General features: G+C 42.7%; 1 protein-coding gene across 1 annotated transcript in view; it reads left to right on the plus strand.

The window, feature by feature from the left end:
• Window positions 1-20306, plus strand: part of nrxn3b (neurexin 3b) — a gene marked incomplete at its 5' end in the record, with an annotated part of 269437 nt that extends 249131 nt beyond the window's left edge. The window contains 2 exons of the mRNA XM_084560987.1: window positions 7250-7328; window positions 17434-20306. Of these exons, the coding sequence (XP_084417113.1) occupies window positions 7250-7328; window positions 17434-18416 (1062 nt within the window). The remainder of the gene's footprint in view (window positions 1-7249; window positions 7329-17433) is intronic.
• Between the last annotated feature and the right edge of the window lie 3093 nt (window positions 20307-23399).

The raw sequence follows: 23399 nt of genomic DNA on the forward strand, positions 1-23399 counted from the left end.
TGGCTGTCAGAGAGGACCTCCTGTGTTTCAGTTACACTAACCCGCTTCGTGAAATAGAATTTTGGATAAATTCCTTCTCTAAGCAAATTAACCGGTAATTGCATTTGCATTACGCAACATACCCTCTGGTTTCCAAGGTGAATTTCTGTTACCTCAGTTTCGTTGAGACGACCAGTCTCTTGTGAAGCCCTTTGCAGTTTTGTCTTGTCCTGACTCGACACCACTCCACCCCACCCCACCCCTCCATGTGCTCTCATCTTCTCTCAGCTTTTTCTCCGGTCACAGCTTTCAGCGTAGCTCAGCACCACATCCACATGAATTCCTCACTTCCTCTTTGAAGCAAGAACCACAAATGAAAACACAAACCGTAACTCAGACCTGCAATCGCTGTTAGATTTTCACCTGAGGATGGCACGGACTCACACTGAGAGAAGAAATTTCCTCCCATCTCATGTCTTCACTCGCCTTGCACGTTCTTCTCTGCGCATCCCTCACATGCATGGACGCCGTACATGCCAACATGCAGTACATGCTTGTGTGTCAGTGTGTTTGCCACAGGGCTTCCCTGATGACCTTGTACGCTGCGGCAGGGGGGTGATTAAGGATCAGGGCCAAAGACCATTTCCTTTTCCATGGGAAGATGAATGACCCTGTTTGAAAGTGGCTGCCTATGGCCTCAGGGCAATTAGACTTTGCTGTGAGCCAGCAACCCTCACTGCTCTGTGTACAAAGGCAGGTCCTTGAGAAATAGAGAAATACTCGGCACGTAAGCCATTCTGCTGAAACCAACGTGCCGTGGTGACGGTGAACAAATTAAATGTTTTTTTTGTTTTCTTTTTCTTTTTTACTTATCACCTGTTTTGCTCCTGCACTCCTCCTCCATAAACCTGGAAAGAAAAAAGGTGTTGACGGCAGAAGACAGCTAAGAAAGGTCCACCAAGGGTGCTCATTGGAAATATCAATATTTGTTCCAAGGGATCATTTAGCATGTGACTTTGGCCCTACCAGTCAGTTGTAGTGCTCATTTTGTTGTAACTTAGACACCATATTGACAGTTGGCCATTTTTCATTAGTTATATTTGCTTTCTTCTTTCAGCAGTATTGTTGCAGATAATTTTAAACATCATAATATAATATTTGATCAGAATCACCACTGCGTCTGTGCTGCTGGTTTCCTTTTTTTTCTGGGCAAAGCATCTTATCTGTCACAGTGCGGGAGCGAGAGCAGAAAGAGTTTGATAGGGATATGGCTTTGTGCCATTGATTCCTCTTGTAATACAAGCCTCTCCCTTGTCGACCTGTCAAAGCCCAGATCGGACATGATAGCGCTCACATGAGGCAGCCGTCGATTGAAAGGCGAAGCTTCCGCCACTGATGAGATGACTATCTCATTTTGTTTTGAGGGCCCGTGAAGAGGAGGAAGAGTGGGAACTAGTAAGATAGTGAGAAAGAGGAGATGGGAGTCAGTCTGACCTCTGATTTCTGTCACTTTCTGAGCCATTTCTCAACCTGAAAAATTGTCTGCAATATGTCTTCCCAACTTACATGTATATCTCCAAGGTGACCTAGGAGCACCTTGGGGAAGAAGAAATTGCTTTGAATTGTGCGTCTTTGATTTGCCCTTGCCTTTGCGTCATCCCTTTGATCTCAGAACATGCAACCACATTGACTATCTGTGGTCACCATGGATGAGACGCTCAAGGAAATGGATTTGTTTGGGGTTTATTCCCGACAGTACAAAAAAGTCAGCCATAGGCATTGGGCACTCTGGCATTATAAATAAACCAAACAGGGTTTGATAGCGTAGTTGTAATGTGGATCTATAATCCTGTGCGTCTATTCTCAGAAGGTTTTATTTCTCCGTGCTCCCTTCAGCGCAAAACAGCTTGAAGGTCATTTGTTATGGTAAGGCCGTGGTGTATTCAGGAGTAACCTCGCGCTCCCTCCCTGATATGACTCAGTGTACTGTACTTAGGCATGTGTGCCCAGATTCGTAGCACCTCCCCGACACACAGCACCGGTCACACTCATATTTCATGTCATGTTTGTAACCCCGGGGCCATGGCTGAGCTTTAGCCTTTACACTGCTTTTACTGACCCAGGGGAGAACTGTAGACAGTGGTCGAGTGCATTATGCCTGCACCTCCCCATATCGCTCAGCACAAGCCATTGCTTTGATGTGACCGATCTCATCACCACCATGCTCTACAGAATATTCAGGTGTGACCTCTACTGCAGATGCCGCAGCTGCTCTTGTTACCGTCCGTGTATTTGACGAGTTTTATTCCAAGTTGAAACATTCACCGTTTAATGAGAATGACCCGTACACGTTGGCTGTCAGCACACAATAGTTTAGTTCTAGCATTACTGATTAAAAGCCTGTTTAAGATTAGTTTTGCACTGATGTGACTCCGTTTGACTCCATATCAGCCACATGTTCTTAGTAAATGTAGTGTCAATTTAAAAACATTCTCTCCAGTGGCTTGTTGGACAGCTTTCTGAGCAAGGACATATGCTGTAAATGGCAAAGCAGAGATGGCTTAGCACACAGCACTCCTGAGTTGAGTCATGTTTAATATTAGGCACAGGTGTGAAGTGACTGTGTGAGTTTTGTTCCTGCAGACACACTCTTAGATAGAAAACCTTGGCAGTTAAATAATTTGATCCTTCTGTCTTTTTCCCCCAGACTTACGCTTCCTGTTTAAACCATGTGGACTGTGATGTGATAGAAGAATTTAAAAGCGTGAAAAGTGTGGCTTTTCTGTATTCAGCAGAGGATTTTGTTTGTCTCTGGAAGAAATCTGTCAGACACCGGTTGCATTTATCTGCTTCATGTAGTAGAGCGTGGCAGTTCACAGTGCTACTGCTGCTGTTGATAATATGACTTTTCTGTGTGTTCTCAATCTGCAGAAATTAAAGGATAGAAGGACATCTTTCACTTCAGCCTCCTATATGTACATTGAGCCAGTAATTGGTTTAAATTTTCCTCCTGTCCATACTGGGCCAGTAGACATCCATTCTTAATATAGATGAAGGACAAATGCACTCATTCAGCTTAAGGTTTCAGCACTCTGCGGTACTCAAATTACAGCATGTGGATGTTTTCCAAAGAGGTTTTTAGTGTATAATGTCCTCCTTGTGTTGATGTTTTGTCACAGACCTATTTCATTGACACACACAATGAAACACACAGCCTCTCAGCAAAAGTATCATCTTAGCAGAACGGCAGCATTAAGGCTCCGGTATGGTTTTGTGTTGGTGCTAGACAAAGCTTTGGAGGTTCACATTAAGCTGTTGTGGCTGCCTCTTGGTGACAGTTTGCTCCTGCAGAAAGAAAAGACTGAACAAAGAACATAGAGTTTTAATATATAGCCATTGCCCATGCTTCTTCAACACATCTTTTCTGTTCAAGTCAACCTCAGTAGCCTGGGGCAGCACTACTGCTGTTGTGTTGAAGCACTACTCTGTAACCTCCACCTAGGTTGAACTCCCATGATCTTCACTCTGCGTAGACAGAGAGCTATTAAAATGGACACCAGCACTGAAACATAAATTGGCCATCAGCATCATAGCTACAGTATTGAGAATAGAGTCATCTGTGCTTTGGCAGTGCTCAAAAATCACTGCGATTATGCACATGAAATGGAAGAAGAAAATCTGATGTAGAGATGATCTTTGGCTTGTGTTTTACTTGCATATAATGTGAATAAAAACCACCCTTACTCAGCCTGTGTGGCCAGATGGGTTAATCAAAATAAAACCACATCTGTTCCATTAAATGATGGGAACGTCGAGCCTCCTGTGAGCTGTAACTGAAACGAGGAATATGTTTTGAAGAAAGAAAAAGAATTGTGGATTTTGTTCCTTTTACATTGATCAGGAAGAGATCTTCCAGGACAAGAGGAATGATAACAAAAGAGCAACAACCAAAATGGTTCTCAATATTATTTGATTCAGGTCTCGATTTAAATTAATAATAAAATGCTCTCTGGAGCAGTATTTTTCCATGCTGAAGAAGTTTTCAATAAAAGAAGTGTTGTTAATCAATCTTGCGGCCTCTTTGTTCATTCTGAGGTCAGGCCTGACTGGTGATGTACTATGCAGTCCATTCACTTGCAGAGGTAATTGCAGCTTGGCCTGGTAATGGTTTCTACATTGCTGCTGGCTGATTCACAGTATTCAGTCTCGAATTCCTGATTTAACACCAAAGAAGCTCTGTCGAGACAGAAATGGACCAGCATCTTTGCACATCCTCCAATTTTGTTTGTGTTGGTGCCATCAGTTGTGAAACTAAAAGCTGTGTATTTTGAGTCCTGTCTCCCTCGGAGGCTGTCTATCTTTATCGATTGCCGGCGTGATCCTTTTAGTTGATGTGCTGAAGTGGTCAGACGTAAATGCTGTTTTAATGAAGTCAGGCTATTGATTTGGCAGCGGTGTTTGTTTGTGGTCTTAGAAATTTGAGCGTTAACTTGAAGGCAGGGTAATCAGGATAATCAGGCATGATGCACATAGCGTTTTGTATGTGCCAGAATCACTGTGTGTAATGCGCTTTCTTCATACACAGGAAGTAGAAGGCATCCGCATGCATATTAAAGCTTCCCACACACAAAAACAAACAGGCCCCTAAATCCGACCACCCAGACTCTCTTAAAAATGACGATGAGAGCGTTTGTTGAGAATAATTACACCAAAAAAGAAAACACTTTGCTGCCAAAATATATCCCACTCTATGTTATGGAGATTTAGACAGAGAATTGGATTTCCCCAGCTGTGAAATCAGTTTTTGTAGTCCCGCTGGCCAACCGCATCATTATGCTATAACCCACTGTAGGCTCCCATCTCTGCACACATGAAGCTTTCCTCTGCACGAGCCCCCTCTGCGTCTACAGCATCTAGCCATGTGTTATTATTGACGTCTCTGGCGGACTTGGAGGAGACTGAGCTCCATGGTTCACCTCACTGACTCTGCATTAGTAAACCCTTCATGAGGAGCACTTCAATCTGAGCCATTGTAACGGACCGAGATACATCATATGTTTATGAAAATTAATCAGGCGCGCATCTAGTGGATCCACAAATGTCAAACATCACACTTTAAAAGCCCTCTTCAATTTCTCCTGAGTGGAATCGAAGTTGCTTGGACGAGAGGGTCTCTTACTCGAGTCTGTCGATGATTTTCACTCAAACGGAAAGTGAATAAATTGACTGGAGTGTGTCCTTCTGCCATTTAAATGCAGCTATTACAGTACACGAGCTGGGGCAGTCAGTCTCTTTAATGTGGGTAGGCTAAAAACATGTAGGTCTTAATGATATTGTCGTTGTTGCAGGAGCTCTGCCGTGCTGTCCACAGCTTTGGCTGCTGCGTGGCAACATGTCAAGAGTGTTCAGGTTATTAAAAAAATGTGTGATGAAGCTTTACCTCAAGGATAAAACCACTGATTAGCCTGCCAGACAGCTTCTTGGATGTAGTCAAGGAGATAACAGTCCTTGTATTGTGTTATTAAAGCTCTTTTCAGACGTAGAGTCCACAGCTTTGCTGGCTTTATTTATCTGTTGAAGTCATTTCTGGCATTCAGACAAGCATTTCTGCTATAGAAAGGCTTCATGATGACTACAGAGTCCTTGCTCAGCATTTGACACCTGGTGCTGCAGCTCTTCTTTCCTCTCACTCAAGTGGCAGGTCTTTGACAGTTGGAAAATCGGTTTTAAAGCTCGACACATTTACAGAACAGTGTTCATGTCAAAAGGTCTTATTAGCAGAATCCATAGATCCATGTGCTTCATTTGTAGGTGAATAAAAATGAGCGGGCTTGCTAGATTATAAAAGGTGATCTTTTCAGACAGAATTGTGGTATTTAAAAAAAAAAAAAAAAAAGACGTGCGTGGAAGGCTCTGAAGTCCAAATGCAAAACAGTGAAAGTGTTTGCTGTGCTGAGAGGCTGCAGTAAGCTGCAGCATGAATGGACAAGAGGAAGGCAGTGTTTTCAGTTGATGCTGGGTTATGCTGTGATGGTCTCGGGCTGAAATTGCTGGAACAGACTTTGAAGTGGCGCAGGGTTTTTCATCCCTCTCTGTCTCTCTCTCTCTGTGTCCCTGCCTCCCACATCTGCTGCTATCATAATAACCAGCAATAACCCTCTTTTAGCAATAACCAAGACTTTTACGCCCGTAATGTGGCTTCAATAAATAATGTCATGTTTACCAAGGGGCCATATTTTACAGCAATTTAGTTTAGAGCCTCCCCTCTTGCTTTGTTTTTTTATTTAGCCTCCTCGTGCTGGAGTACTGCACATAATATGGTACATTATGTGCAGTGGCACAAACATGCATTAACACATTATCAAATGTACTGACACAGAAAGCAGCACAGCCCATCCTGCATAATCAGAATACACATTAGGATTATGCCTCGAAAACCCATCCTTCTCTCTGCGAGGGATGGTAGGCATGTATGTTCCACATCAGCATATGGTAGGGGTGGCCAGCTTTTGCAGAGCCCTATTGAAAGCAGCGGCACAAGCATGGGGGCGCGTTTCATTAGTCTGTCAAACTCAATGATATTTAGAGCCCCACACCCTTGGCCAGGACTGGAAAACTCAATCAGCTCTCTGATTTCATAACCCTGCTCGGTGACAGGGCTTATTTTATCGCCTCGCTGATTCATTCTAATAAACGCCGGCTCGCCAGCGCACCACAGCTGAAATACAACCCTCTCCCCCCCCCCACCACACCCTCTGTCCTCCATGGGTCAACCCGAAAGGAAAGGAAAGGGGAGGGGCTGCGCGTGAGGATAAATCAGAATTGTGGGAACTGGAGGGTGCAGATAATCCATCGACGCTCCAGGTGTAGCTAGCAGGCCTGACGCCCCATGCCTCCCTCTGTCTGCACCCTTTAGCACAAATCAGAAACTGGGATGCTGTTGATCTGTGTGGGCTTGCTGGGTCCATTGATTGTGGACGATGGAGGAGGAGGAGGGTGGCGATAAATAATCAGAGGCAGAGTGCGGAGGGTGAAGGAAAACAATTATCTGTGGAGGTGGAAAGCACATAAAGTGAAGAATGATAAACACTGTGAAATATGATTGACTCCAAGTGATATATGCGAGCCGAAGGACAGGCGGAGAGGTCTGTGAGTGCAGAGATATCCTTGAATGGAATGGCTGGGTGCAAGCTCACTATACTGCCCGGGCCTAACCACATTTCTGTGTGTGTGTGTGTGTGTGTGTGTGAATGTGTCTCTTTCTCCGCAGACAACAGATGACATTGTTTCGTCAGCAGAGTGCTCCAGCGACGACGAAGACCTGGAGGAGTGCGACTCCGGACACGCAGGTGGGATGAGTGTGTCAAACTGTGCTTGCTCTGAACCTGGTCTACTTCTCCTTATCTTTCTTTGATTTGCTACCGAGGAGCTTCTCCTCTGAGCATCATGTCCCATGGGAGCTTCAAGTGTAACTTCAAAAGGCCCTCCGAAAAGTAGCCACTGTGAGAAACATACATTAGCTCCAGGAGTTCTCAGCGTACAGAATCAAAAGTTTGTAGAACTCTTTGGAGACGGATGAAAGCAGTAAGAATTAACTTTCTACATCCTTAGCATGCTCTCTGCAGGAAGTCACAGTTTGAACTTTAGCCGTAAATATGTAGACACATTCAGCAGACTGCGAGGACTTGGTAAAGCTCGTAACTTTCATCAATAAATCAAGTTACACTTAGCTATGGGGCCTGGTTGCAGACATGACGAAGCGTTGATACTAATTTTGTTCTCTCAGCATTCAATCGAGAGCAAAACTTTACTAAACAAAGTACGAAATTAGTATCAAGCCCCATGTCGCCCGCACTGATGCTTCAAAATGTATCTGTCCTGTACATGGTTGATTTTCCTCTTGCTGTGCGTGTGTGCGTCTCTCTTGACAGAGGATACATTTTGAGATTCTTTCGAGAACAAAGATGCTTTCAGCCTAGATACTGTGATATGTAGCAGACTAACTGCAACAGAGCCTCTTCCTCCCTTCTTCTTCTTCTTCTCTTGTTTGTACCTCTGTTTCCTTCGTCGGAGGCTTGCCTTACCTGAAACATTCTAATAGAGAACAGATATCCTCGAATTTCTGTGCGCATCGTCTCTCTTCCCTCCTCCCTACACACACGCACACACACACACTCACACGTATCACTTTGTGATTACATCAAAGTGATACGACATTCACTCAGTGGAGTCTGACAATAAAAAAAATAAAAAAAAACACAGAGCTAGAAATAATACAGCAGATTTTAAAGGAGTGGTTATTTTGAGGCAACTTGGGTTTGGGCGACTTTTGAATAAGTTGCTGTCAATCAAACTTGTGCCCAGGAGCAGTTGGCGCACGTCCTAATAATACGGAGCAAACCACCGGAGTGTGTGTGTGCGTGCGTGTGTGTGTGTGAGCCGTGTTGAAATAGGCTCAGCATTTGAAAAGCAGCTCCCCTTAGGCGCTCTGGAAATCATTAACAGCTCAAGCCATTTGATTGCTTCACTGTCCTTCAAAATACCATCACAGCACACTAATTGATGCGGCGTTAATCTGGCTAAACATGGCTTAGCTTAACACGGAGCATATGTCCACTTTTCACCGCTAATAATAAGTTGATGCACCGCCCTTCCTCTTTGTTTGCTGTTGTTGGAGATAGTCACGCATTTTTTTATTTTTTATTTTTTTGTCAGGCAAATGAGGTCCTCCAGTGTATTTTAGCAGATATTCTCCCAGTAATTTTACCATTCTTCTCCGGTCTGTAAAAGGGACTCATTTACTTTGAAGCCTTATCACACCATACGCGCATTTGTTTCCTCCAAATTATGACCACATTTAGGAACTTGTGCTTTTTGATATGAGGAAAAAGGCAATTTTCTCTGTGTGTGTTCATGCAGTATTTAGGAGCGTTATCTTGCACGCGCTGCTTTCTTACGATTATTCCTACTGAATGGGCACACTTTTGCTCAGCTTGTTTTATTGCCGCGCTCCTTTAGAAAATCTCAAACCCAAGTTTTCTCAAAAAGTGGTGCGAGAAGCGTACTGTTAGAAGTTTTTTACCAGGAGAACACGGTACCCTCCCCTCATATAGTGGCAGCATATACACACTCATACATACCGTACATTTCACCATGTTGACACAGAAATTCATATCCTCATTCCTTGCCCTGCTTCCAGTCGTATGAGCAGTTGCATGACATGACGTTGGTTTCTTTTCTGTTGCATTTTGTTTTTTGTTTTTTTTCCTCCTCCTGTGATGCACATATGAACATCTCTCTTCTGTATCGATTTGAGCCCAGCTGCTGGGTCGCTTAAGATTTGAGCTTTTTGTTTTTGCTTTTCTTTTGGGGGCCGGGTTGTGGGTTGTGTGGGGTGATTTTATTTTCTTGTTTTGTTGTGGTTGTTGTTTTTATTATTATTATAGTAATTATTATTTATTATTATTATTATTATTATTATCATTTGGTGTCCTCCTCATCATCCGTCGTCCATCCTCCAAGCAAGGATAAAGCCGCTCCTCCCGTTTTTACCTCATCTTGTGCCGCATGAACTTTTGGTGGTTGGAAAATTCAAAGTTCTCCTCCTCATCAAGTTTGTGTTGATTTTTTTTGTGCCATATGGCTTCTAAAGAAACATCTCCCCTCCACCCCCATTTTCGATACAACGTAGGGAAATGAACGGCAACAAAATCTTTTCTTGCCATCATACTTTTTTTGGCCTTGTGCAGGCAACCCCATTCTGTCTCAAGAAAGTTGTGTGTGAAAGAATGACTCCCTGTCTCCCCGTTCCGAGCGTTGACCCCCAAGCCCCCCTTCCCCTTCCCCTCCATCCCGACTCACCCACGTTCTTTCTTTTAGCCTTTCTGCATATACATGTCTGTTTGAATGCAGATGGCATAAAAAGACTTTTATTGCCACAAAGTATATCTGTTTTTCTATTCTATCTGTTGCTCCAAGTAGAAGGCATTTGTGGCATGCACTCTGTACTGGACTGTACCGCAGCTTTATAGACTAACTAAGAACCCTCTCCCCCCACTCCCCCTGCTTCTGCACGGATATGATTGGCATCCATTTTATGTGCTTCTTCTTCTCCACCCATAAGTCTCAGGCTAACCCCCACCTGGCTTCTACTACATGTCAGTGTGTGTGCTGAGGGCTACAGCGGTGGGCCTGCACCACCGCTGCTCCCTGCAGCAGCTCCTCCCTCGGAGGCGTCTTGTGTTTGTGCTTGTGCCTGCTGTCTCTGTCAGTGCTCCGTCTTGTGTCTGCCAAACAGCCTGTCTTGTCTGCTCTACGTGGTCGTCCAGTGTTTGTGTTGTCTGTGAGTTCAATAAAACTGTTAAAACCTTACCTCTCCCTTCTATCCCGTGTGAGTTCCACAAGAGGGCAAATAAGGAGTGTGCAGTGAGAATTTTTGACAGGCCTCTGAGTAACAGCCTGCACACATTTACATAGCCATTACTTAAACTGAAAATATGTGGAGAAATGCACTAGCCGCTAAAAACTACCACGTGAAATCACCAGTGAGATACGCTCAGTTTAGAGAAAAGCAAATACCAAGTCAATTTATGATTTAATTTCACAGTGATTAACGGTGTCGCAGCTTGTCATTACCATGTAATCACAGCCATTTTGTGATTAATATATAATTAGATTGAAGTAATTGATGCAAATGCTTTTCAGACATTCACGTTTGATTTCTTCAGTCCGTACAAGTTGCTAAAATCCTATATGACCTTATTAAACCTGATAAAAATAGTCTTTATTCTGACTCATAACAAGCACATTAACAAGTCTGTACTTTACTGAGACTAACACATAGGTGTGGGGAAAATGTCTTTGTCACAGCAGACGTTATATGTTGTCGGAGCTGGAAAAGAACAGGTGTGACTAATGGCATTAATGATGCCTTTGCTCCATTTACTGCAGCGGTGCCATATCAGGAAATAATAATCTTGGAACACAAAAAATGGGACAGAGCCATTATGTTATTAGTTACACCTCTATTTGTGCTGCTATACCATGTTAAAATGTCTGCCATGAGAAAAACCTACAGTGCTGGAGTGGCTCTGTTAGAAACTGAGTAGACTTAATGAAAATACTGTATCTGGAAAAGAAAGACATTGTGTGGTTTAGTATGTTTTATAATAACAATAGATCACTGGACAGTTATAAAGAAATACCTTCTCAGAGAGGATTATCACCATGAATTGGCCTTATTGAGTTTTTTTTTGCATCTTTTAGCTCAATGTTTTGGTTTAACGGCCTGCACCTTCACTGTTGTATCTCTCTTGCAGTTCTTATCAGCAGTGTTTCCAGCTGTAGTAGGCAGCTGCTAGCATTTAAACAGAAAGACATTTACCTTTGGAGTAGGAGGGGACCAAAAACAATCTAAATATTGGAAAAAATGTGACTGTGAATAATGTTGTGGACATAAGCAAACACTATCAAACACATTTGCTTTATTAACTTTATAATGTGATATGGTAATATGTTAATGTTGTGTTTACAGTTTGTTACCCTGCCATCAAGCAGCCTAAAGACTGTTCAATGCGAGTTCACGGTCAGGGGAAGGCTGTCATCATCATTAAAGAAAATTAACACTGATAGCTGTTAGGAGATCAACGGCAGAGCGCAGCAGCCAGGCGTTTGCTTTGTGCACCCATGAATCACCCTGGCACCTCTTGTTTTTGCTGCGCTATAATAATGATTCCAAACTACCGCCTGCCATGCTACTAAACGTGAACGTACAGGCAGCTTGTGTTAGTCTTTTAAAACAACAACCAGCACTGTAATTTTTCCCAGAAAAGGTGGGCCTCCCACAAATCTTTCCCAAAAGACTACGGGGTAACCGGTGCATTCAGTGTGACAGTACATCATAAAAAGACTGTGTTTTTAATAAACAGGTCCTGCATGCACCATTACCCTCAGCCTTTGATCAAGTGGAACAGAGATCAAACGGATGTTATATATTTATATATATTTATATACAGTGTGTGTACTCATCCCATTGGCCTTGGGTCGGTCTAGGATCTGTATCTTTAATATTAATGTTAGACTGGAAGCGTGGATGCAGCGTTGTGTGATTTCTTCATTGCTCTTTGAGGAGCCAAGTGTAGGGTACAGAATGAAGTATGATAGGGACGGATCACCGAGTTTCCTTGTGGCGTCGGCTATGGCTTCCGTCAGGCCCCAGCGGGCTGGCTGTCACTTCAACACAGGCCTCAGATCAGTTTAAAGGTTATTCAGCTGACACATGTCCACCGAGTGCAGAGGTGCAGCCTAATGGCTGTACAGCAAATCGACCAGCTGACAGGGGCGAGTTGCCACGCCTGCTGGAGATGCCAATTTAATACACCAGACTGCAGCCAACCACATGATGACGGATTAAGAGCTATCTGCCATGCACCATGTCTTCAGAGCAGCGCAGAGGAGAGCTCTTCCTCCACCCTGGTGGCTCCATGCATCTTTATAGGGTAGACTTATCCACTTGTTGGAGCTGTAAATGGAACACTCTCCTACTTTTAGGATGGAAATCACAATGTCCATCTGTGAGAAATTAAGCATCTCTTGGCAGGGCTGTGCACAGGTAAGATAAGATATTTTAACGGCAGGGAAAAAGATTTTAAGGTACATGTTTCTAGAAAGCTCAGCCATTACACTGTGCACTAATATAATCCCTGGCATTTCCCTTTAAGTGTGACCACACTGAGAATGTGTGTGTTGGTGGCTCTCTGGTAATCAGTTTCCTACCTGTAGTAGGTAGAGGTGAATAAATCTGCTACAGCAGGTCTCTGGACACAATGCACCGCACCACAATGGGATTTCAGGGCCTCGAACCACTGACTCGCCAACAATTTGCAGCGTCAAAATCCCATTGACTTAGTTCATCCCTGGTCGGTGCAGGTGTTCCGGCTTTCCGCTTTTATGGTGTAGTGTCGTCAAATCCCTGACACACCGTCGGGATTCATCTCCATTCGGAGGCCTCAGCAAACCTTGGATGGACATGGGGATCAGACCAGGGAGAGAAGAGAGGGAAAAGAGAGAGGGAGGCAAGTGAAGAGAAAGTGCTGCTCTGAAATTTCTGCATCTGCAGCCTTCAAACTGCTGAGGTAGTCAATCATTTAGTTATAACTCTATTTACTTTAATTCTTCTTTACAAGCCTGCACAGGCAGCCAGCAGATAGTCTTTTTATACATGGTGGGATGAAAAGTGGAAAGGCTTTAAAATGAAGTTTGCTTCATGTTTTCATTTTTGTAGAAGTAGGAGAAGTGGAGGCTTTCTTGTTGATGCCAGGGCCAGGCGCAAAGAAGCACTTGTTAATCAGAAGTCCCGACTCCCTTTTTGTCTAAAAAGACAGAAAACAGAGTAGCCAAGTGTAGGTCTAGCCGAGTGGAGAATTATTTGCCAGTGAAGCAAGGGGCTTAGAATAAAACCTCCCTCCATCTTGATGAGTTTGAAAAACAAATGCAATCTGGTTGAGTAAACCCATTAGAAACCGCTGTGTTTGTCTGCTTCTGAAATATAGCAGGACGTGCAACGCTTGTGCAAGAGCTTACACAGGATTAAAGTGTTTACCAAAACATCAAGGTCCTCTGCACTGACTTTACTGGAGACCCTTAACTACAACAATTCCCCTCCCACCCTAAGTGTTTTGTTGATATAGCGCAAAGCTAACATTCGCTGAAAGCTGTTAGCCGAGGATGGAGCGAAAGGATGCAAACAAGGCTGAGACAGCAAGGGCAGGGTTGGATAAATAAATCCTCGGATAGAATCACTTACTCTGTGCTGCAATTGTTTATTTAACTGGGCGAGCAGTTTGGTTCTGTTATTGGAATATTATCCAGAGCAGCAGCTGTTAGTGGAGAAGATCACAGCGACACTGTGTCATGTCATAAATGTCAGGAAGTTCCTATTCAAGATGTCGGTGTGCAGTGTGCCAGACGCCATATTTACTCAATAACGCTTAGCTCGCAGACCTAGCTGCCCAATGGATGAGGTTCCTGTAGCCAGCCGACAACTGACGAACTAGCTAAACCTGAAAACTGACGGCAAATGTGCATGTCTCCTTAAATTCACCAGAAGCATAAATAATCTCGGCGCCCCCTTGTGGAACTCCAGATGTTTAACTGTCAAACGAAGGCTGTTGGTTATAAAGCATCTAAACGTTGATTAAAAAGTAGGTCATAAATGATCACTCCACCCCTCCCTCTTGATTAATTAGCGACTGCGATGAGCCTAAATGCCACATAATGTTGCTTACACGTCACCCATGGTGCTCCCTCTCCTCCTGATAACTGCTAATGAATGGATTCTTTGCTTGAGAAAATATCCCACAGCCCTTGCTGGCAGTCACCTTTACTGACCCCATTCTTAAGCCCCTCCCCTTTACCTGTGCCCTGGCTTGCTGTATTGTTATTGTACATTACTCTCCCTAAATGCAACTTACTTAAGCATGCATTAACCCAACTACGTCTTATAGTGGAACTAAAATCCAAAGAAAAAAAAAAAAAAAGACCTCTCTTTCTCTGACGTACATCCAGATTGCACGCCCTGTCCTGTGTTTTAAAATACTAACAAGAGAACTGTATTGAAGTAACTAATAATAAAGTCTTTATTATTAGTTAAATGAAGGTGGTGACACTTTGCCTTTAAACTGTCCCCCCCTCTCTTTGTCTGCCTCAGTGTGTGCTTTCTGGTTGTTCATCTTTGATAGTGTGAGAAATCTACTGCCTTTCTTTCTTGCTTGCTAATCTGTTCTTTTTTATTTCCCTTTTTTTTGTCTTTTTTGTGCATATATGTAAACAACACATATATGTGACTCTCTATGTTTCTTTTTCTGGAAATGTTCAAATTTTCTGCTAATTTGCTAAGATTCACTAATGCCGATGTTCTTAATGATTTCTTTTTAACCCTAATCAGAGCGAAGCTTCCTCTTTTCTCTATGAATTATTTGCTATTTCATAAACAGCAGAAGGTTTCCTTTTTTTAAGATTGGCTGTATTGGAGCTTCAAATTGGTGTCCTCATAGAGAAAAAAAGGAAGATACCTCCAAAGTTAGACCCTACCTGTGAAAACTGTTCCAAACTGTTTCTATGCTGAGCTCTAATATGTTATCTAACAGCTATCTCTGATTGAAATTTGGATTGAATCGACTAGTGGTTAATTTCTGTGCATGGCAAAGAAGTTGCAGCTTAGGGTTTGTAAAACTGTCAGTGTTGAGAGTGCTGTTCTCTTTTGTAGATGGGCATGTATATGCTCATTGTTTGTATATCCCCATCCCTTCCTTACAGCCAAAAGCTCTAATGCCGCCCGACCGCTTCGTGCCGCCTTTACATGGACATGGCAACTGATGTACACGTTCACCCCCATCTATGTCATTTCCTTCCTAGTATGTTCATAGGTCCCACCCCGTCTCACGCTCCCTCCTCCCAAACCTTTACGTAGAGATTCTAAGATATGTACAGTCATCCATTTGTTCATAACCGATGAACAAGTTAAAGTCGAGCAAAAAAAGATTAAAAAAAAAGAGAGAGAAAAGATAAAGAGTCATCTAATCAGGCTGTAGATATTTATGGAGAGACTTATCAATCAAAAGCAAGAATTATAGATATACCGTTTTCTTTTTATACAAAATAATTATTAAAAAAAAGATAAAAAAAAGATATCCTGAACAGAATGGTGAAGATTATTTTTCATGTCATGATGTGTGGATGTATGTGTTGTTGCCTCCCTGTTACCATCCTGTCTAAAAAAGAGAAATATATAATCAGAAACTGTTAAAAAGAAACTAACCTAACTTGTCCAAAGGCATTCTTACACAACTTTCTTTTGTAAATTTTTTTTTCTTCCTGCCAAAATCATGCGGGCAATTTGTTGATGTAAGTTGACAAAACTGATGGTATGCTTTCTTCCTTTGAAAACTGTTTTTTTTCTTTTTCTTTTTCTTTTTGTAGGCTTTTATGATTTTCCGAGCTTTTTTCCTTTACCTGTTTTTCTACTTACTAATCCTTCTTCTGGATAGCTCTATCTGTGGCTTTACTTTGTGAATGTTTATGACGACGTTTGCTCTAACTCTGAACTCTTTTTGCAATGCCTTAATTATTATTTCCGTTTCCTTCGTTTCTGTTGTGTTCTTTTCTTTATTGTTCCAAAAGGTTTGCATCTCTTTATAGTGCCCTGTTTGTGAGCCTTCGCAATGTACAAACAAGCCACTTTGGCAAGAGGATAAGCAGCTTCAACAGACATCTGAATGTTTCAAAGTCTTTGTAGAACAACAGGTTTAACCAATAAAGCAAAATGGGTTTATTAGAAGTAGTTGGGTGCGGAGATGATTTTCTGTCCTTAGTAAGTGTTCAGTAAAATAACACCACACTACAGAGTAAAGAGTTCTAGCTTTAACAACTTAGCAAACATTCAGGTGTCAGTGAACTGCCCGGTGACTTTGTGCCACTGTGGTAACTGTAGGGGTCAAAAGGCAAGAGGCTAGGGCAAATAGGGGAGCCCACTAGTGCTGAGTAAAATAAAATTAAAAACATTTAACTTGATCCTGACAAGTTTAGGCTTTTACTGGTTGCTGTTTATTTTGTAGATCAGATACGCCTCAAGTGCCAGTCAGGTTTCTAAGAGGCACCGTGAATCTCTTCCAGTCTGCAAACATTACCTTTCCCTTTTTTGTTTTGCGTCAGCTGTTAGTATTTATTCGCTCGTGTAGGTCAGCAGGGTTAAAAAGCATCTATCTGAGTAGATGCAGCACCAAAATAGAACTAAGTCTGAAATTAGAATAGTTTCTCATTTCAGACTTAGTTAACTCGCTTTCAGGTCCGCTGGCTTGCTCTTGAATTGCAAACAAACACTAATAGCCCCAGCTTCTTTTCATCCACAGACAGCTTCTTTTTCTTTCTTACACTTGAAGATAAATGAAACATGCCTCTTACAAGCCTGAACTGCTCATTAATACGGGAGATGTGTGCAGAATAACTAGGGACGGATAAACAGGAGATCACATCACACATAAGTCCCACTTCTATACGCTCTCATTGTAAATAGTGATAATGTACCGTTGACTAGTCTACAGTGCATCACAAATGCAGCTCTGATCAGAGAACGTGTAGGGAGTGTAGGAGTTAATGTGAGGTGTCAGTTGAATGTGGCTCACCCTCGTGCATCCCTCAAAGCCTTTTGATGCAATGTATACTTGATTTATGGCTGTTGTTTTCTTTCAGTTTGGGTCTTGTTTGGTTTCCTTGTTTTTGCACTGGTACAGTATTTTCTGTTCTTTCTTTTTCTTTTTCTTCAGTTCATTTCCCTTTGTTGAGCTTTGCTTTTTACGTTCTCTGTTTACCGTTTCTTTTGGTGTTTGACTGCTTCTTGCTTGCTGACTGAGGACTTTCCACCCTCTGACTGCTGTTTCTCTCTCTTTCGCTTTCTAGGAGGGGAGCTAGTCATCCCCGTGCTAGTTGAGGACCCCATAGACATCCCTTCTGTATCCACCCGTTCTCCCTTCATCCCCCTCCCCCCAACCCTCCGCCCCGTCCTCACCATTATTGAGACCACCAAAGAATCCTTGGCCATGGCCACTGAGGCGGGGGTACCTTGCTTGTCGGACCGAGGCAGCGATGATTGTGATGATGGTGGTGATGATGGTGATGATGATGATGATGATGATGGCATGGTGATTTCGGGGTTTGGCTCTGGCGAAGCTTTCGACTCTAGCCTGCCCCCGACTGACGATGAAGATTTTTACACCACCTTCTCCCTGGTAACAGATAAGATCTTGACCACATCGGCCTATGAAGGCGGCTACAAAGCCCTCGCGCCCAAGTGGGAGGCCAAGGACTTGAGGCCTAGCAAAGCCTCTGAGGCAGGTAGGACTACACCCACCTCGCCTCTGCCCGACCTCCGGGGCACGCCGCCAGCGGCGGTCCCCTCGGACACGCCACCCAAGCTGCCCGCCGGGAAAATGAACAACCGCGAGATAAAACCCCCACAGCCGGACATAGTCCTGCTGCCCCTGCCCACATCCTTCGATCTGGACGGTACCAAGCCACGGGGCCCCTTCATCACCTCACCCATGCTGCGCACGGTGCCTGCCGCCTTGCCCACGGTGCCCGGTGTGGTGCGGCGGGTGCCCCCGGGGGCCTCAGAGGTGATCCGGGAATCCAGCAGTACCACGGGCATGGTGGTGGGCATTGTGTCAGCCGCCGCCCTCTGCATCCTCATCCTCCTCTACGCCATGTACAAGTACAGGAACAGAGACGAGGGTTCCTACCAGGTGGACGAAACACGCAACTACATCAGCAACTCGGCGCAAACCAATGGCGCTGTGGTGAAGGATAAAGCACCCAGCGGCAGCGCCAAAGGCAGCGCCGGTAGCAAGAGACCGAAAGACAAGGACAAGGAATATTATGTATAGAAATCAAGTCATTTCCCAACACATAAAAAATAAACAGTTTGGAACAAAGTTACAAACGTTTTGACAGTACCATATTGGCAACTGTGATTTAAAAAGAATCGAATCTCTTGAGAACTCAAGTCTTTGTGAGTCACTGAAACATTTACAAAACAACTTTGGCTTATGGAAGCACACTTACTATTGTAAGCATTACAGAGAGACAATGCAGTACAACTTCATCGGGACTCAGCGTGGACATTTTTAAGGAGTCCCTGCTGGAGACTTATGGCAGTGTGAATAACATCACTCTAACACCCACACGACCCGAGGTGACTGTCAAGAGGTGTGTGATCCTTGGAGTTCTAATGACCTTGTCCATTGTAACCCTGTAAAATACGATCACTGTCATTTCGGCCATTCTGAGCATGCATGTGAGGTGTATGTGACGTGGTGCTGGCATCTGTGTAAGTGAGGGACCTCAAGAAACAATGATTGTCGGGAAAGTTGGAAGTCAAAACCTGATTTCACGTTAGAAACGGTTTCATTAAATGTAGCTTTCATGGATGCGATATGAGGTAAAGTATATGTGTACTTCAGGCTGTCTTTATGTTTATATTTTTTGCTTATTTTTTTTTTTATTCATTCTGTAATTTATTTATTTATTATATTGCTTTTTTTTTTTTAAGGACGTTGTCCCGTCAGGGTTGGCTTGGCAGTGCTCAGTGAGTGCTCAACAGGATGTGATACAGTAATGTATCTCAATGTTTTTCTCTCCCTCCCTCACGTCTCAGTTAAGGATTGGACTGCTATGCAAGGCATCCAAATTCTAGACGGTGTTCAAGCGTGCAAGAGTGGATCCACCTGGCAAAATGTACAATGCATTGTTATTTATCTGAATTTTAAATCTCTGATAGCCTTTTTCTTTCCCTCCATTTCATTTTTTGTTTTGTTCCGTTTCCTTCACTTTTGACAAATATACCGTGGCAAAAATTGCATTATCATAATTTGTGTCTGGCAAAGATGTAATTGTCACAATCTTAAAAAAGGAGAAAAAAACAAAACAGGCTAAAGACTTACTCCAGTGTGAACAAGTGTGATTCTATCTGTTGTCACAGACGACTGTGTCAAAAACAGCAAATATGTTTACATATTTTAATACATCTAGCCGTCGTGCTTTGCAGGTCAATATTGTACAGAAATTTCAAGTTTCTGTTGAGTTATTTCTTCATTTTTTTCAAATCCTCTGCTTGTATAGACGGACCATTTGATTTGATTTGTTTCCGCTGTAGCAACATGACAAAAAAAATCATTTTGATTGTTTTGCCAGGAACGCCTGGAGATAAGAAATGATGTGCACAGGAACATTTGTTTAGGCAGGGAGCAAATGTTGTTAGATTAGAAGTGTAGTCTCTCTGGATGGTGTTTCTCTTCAGTCGCATGGATATTTGACCATCGGAAACTGTCAGTCGAATAGAAAACGCCTCCCTCAGATCTTGTGTTAGGGACTCCTCCTTATTCTGGAATTACTTTCATCATGTTATTTATTTTTTTATTGGAAATTTAAAAAACAGAACAAGAGAATAAAGACCAATTATGATGGATTTGGAGATCTATTGCTAGCACCTTACTGACTTACAGGTGTTTGTTTTAATTTGTTTTATTTTTTACTGTGACGTCTTGTCTGCTCAACTCGTCGTTTGCATTTGTTTTATTTTTTTTTCTGTTGTTGTATAGCTAATTTCATGTCTCATTTATATGACATCCTCCAGCAATATGTTGTTTTTTTATGTCATTATTTATCGCAGAAATGATTTGTTCTCACTCATTTTCATGCAAATCAGTCGCTGTGTACGTTCACTTTGATTTTTTGTGTTGGTACTTGGCTTTTTCGACCAGTTAATTATTGTCTAATGCTCCTTTGACTCCAAATAATTCCCAGAAATAAAAAAAAAATGTTGTTCCCAAACTGTTTGGATGTGGGATGGGGGGCTGTCACTCACACGCCCATGTCGAGGTATGAAGATGGAGTTAGATAGCGCGTCCGTGGCCGTTCACCAAAGAACAATTTCTCATTCATTTGCTATCAGTTCTCTGATTTCCTTTTAGAATGAAAAGCGATATCATTTCTATTCAAATGAAGTCCAGAGCTGAATAGCTCAAGACTGTCATTTACCTATAGATGATTATGCAAATTGATACACTGTTCATTGATGCAACAAGAGAAAAATAGGAGGAAACCGTCGTAAGAAGGTCCAGAGTCTTCACAACATTGGCGGAAAGGCTTCTTTAGAGTCAGGTCTTTGTGAGTGAGCACAGCCAAATGAGATTCTTCACAACCATATGGCCGGCTTATGAGCTCCTCAATGGCAGCAGCAGCACCTGCTTTCCCAGCTCGTTTTTACACTGTCCATATTTCGTGCAAATGGGCCTTCACAGATCTGGTCATTAACTTGCAATAGCCCATTGATGTAGGATATCAGAGCGCCGTGTGTGAGTATATCCAGCTCACACAATGACTACATATTAACTCATTCATCCTGCCACCGGCAACGGGAACAAGGAGACCTGCAGGGACTCGCTCAGCTGTGGGACCTTTTTTTTTTTTAAATATAAATTCTGAAGCAGAGAGATTCTTTCTTTTTATATTATTTTTTATTTCCACACCATAAAAATGTGTGGAAATTTGTTCTGCATAATCAACTGAATAAAAAGGTAATGTGTAGGGAAACAACATCCATTTAACGCTATGACATTCAGGCAGCACGTCTCAACGCAGCAGTGCCTCACAAGAGAGAGCGTGGAAAACACGGAATCAGTATGTGAACAGTGTCGCTCGTACAACAAACCTACAGAGAGTTATCACCTGGTACTGAAGTTTGTCAGGCTCATGCAGCATGTTGGCATCTTTCAGCATATGCTGTGTGAGCTCACGTCTGCCACAGCGCTGTTATTTCCACCACAAGCAGCTAAACAACTCAACAAGCAGTCTGTATGCATCCTATACAGCAATAAATATGCATAGTTAGCAACTAGCTGGTGGTTGTGTTGCATTTAGTCCCTCAGAAGGACCGGTCTATTGGATTTAGGGTCACCAATGATCACAAATGGAATATAGTAGGCTATTTATTTCATGGGCTATAACATATCATTGTGTTTTTGTTACAACAGAATGGAGCCTTCATATCTATATAGGACAGGGGTGTCCAAACTACAGCCAAACAGCCAAATGCGGCCTGTGGTCCATTTATTATCGGGTCACAGCAAAGTCAAAAATATAATGGAATACAGCTCACATGTGGAACTTACACTTAACTCTATTGTACTATTTAGTTATTTAGTTTGTCTTGAACAATGCAGCTTCTCCACAAAACAAATAAACCTTTTGCCACAGGTGACCAAAAAGAGAGAAAGCGAGTGCAGAAAACATTGTGGGAAAATGGATATTTCTTCCCAGAAAACGAGAGGAAGTGTGTCTGTTTGATATGCAATGAAGCTGCCGCTGTGATGAAAAAGTATAATATATGGCGACACTATGAAACCAAACATCAGAGCTTCACTGGTGCAGAATATAGACTGTATAAATATGGACACCACTCCCTTGTTCCCAGGGATACGGGTGGCACCATCTTGCGAGTTTGGAGCCAGAGTCTGCACCGTATAGTCCGAGAGTGGAGCCACACAGAGCCACGACATCGATGACCCAAACATACTTCTGCCAGATTCACTCACGTTTTCGTTAAATTAATACTGCGCTCTACCTCCACAAGTTACAACAAAATGTTGGATTACACATTGTACTTATTTTTTTAATGTTTTTTTTTACAACTCTAACAATCCCATGGGACTGCTTTACGGAGAGGTTGGTATGGCAACTGGTAGTCGCCATTATGTCACATCCTGTTACTATGGCGTCGAATAACTAACTAAAACCAAACTTATCCAAGCAATTGAGACTTGAACATGCATCAACATTATACTAACTACCTAAAATGACAGAAACCAAAATTTATTTGACTTGTACTTTAGTGTTTTAGTTCGGCCCAAGACCCATCCACTTACTTGAAGGAGGTGGAGCTTATGATCTGTACTGGAGCCAGCCACCAGGGGGAGCTCTACTTGCTTTGGCTTCACTTTTAGGAGCTGTTAAGCCGTCCACCTTTATACAGTCTATGGTGCAGAACAACAGCAGAAAGTTAAGCAAATGACAGCTAGTATGCTAGCTCTGCAATTGTTTTATCCATGCTAACAAAACACAGGAAAATGCCACAGTAGCCAGTTCTGAGGTCCTCTACTCACTGCCCGACAAAAAAAATAACTTTCTCTGGTGACTTCATAAAAGAGTGCCTCACTAAAGTTGCAATACTAATGTGCCTATAAAAAAGGCAGGCATTCATCAACGTTAGCATGTCTAGAAATACAGTTGTGCAGCAAATTGAAGAGCAGATTGAGAACAAGAATAACCAACTGTCAGCTCTGTGATGTCCTTCACATCTCGAACCTGTCGGCCATCCTTCAGTCCTAAGCGCAGCATCACTGTTCCCACTGAGTACAACACTGTTAGCTGTAATAGTGAGTTAAAAATATATTGAACGACATTTGGATACATCGCTGACATAAGACTCCAGCAGAACAAGCAACAGACAAAGCAAAAGCAGCGCTAGAGTGGAATTTTTGCACGTATATTATGTTGAAAGGTTGACCACGAGGAGGGGTGTTCAGTTGATCGCAATCTGTAACCTCGCCACTAGATGTCACTAAATCCTACACACAGAATTTGTTTCTGCTGCCCCCAAGTGGCCAAAAACTCAGTAGCTACAGGTTTAAAGGTTTTAAAGCAGGTCATGTTATAATTGTCATAGAATGAAAACTTGAAAACACTTAATATAGCATGTAGCTTTAGCTGTGTGGTTAGCTCCCTCTGTAAATTCGCTAGTCTTAATGTGTTTTCTGACATCTTTAGAGATTTAGAGGTGGATGGTGGATTTAGAGGTGGATGGTGAGTCA

This window comes from Chelon labrosus, assembly GCF_963514085.1.
Source record: "Chelon labrosus genome assembly, chromosome: 14".
Classification (NCBI taxonomy): Eukaryota; Metazoa; Chordata; class Actinopteri; order Mugiliformes; family Mugilidae; genus Chelon; species Chelon labrosus.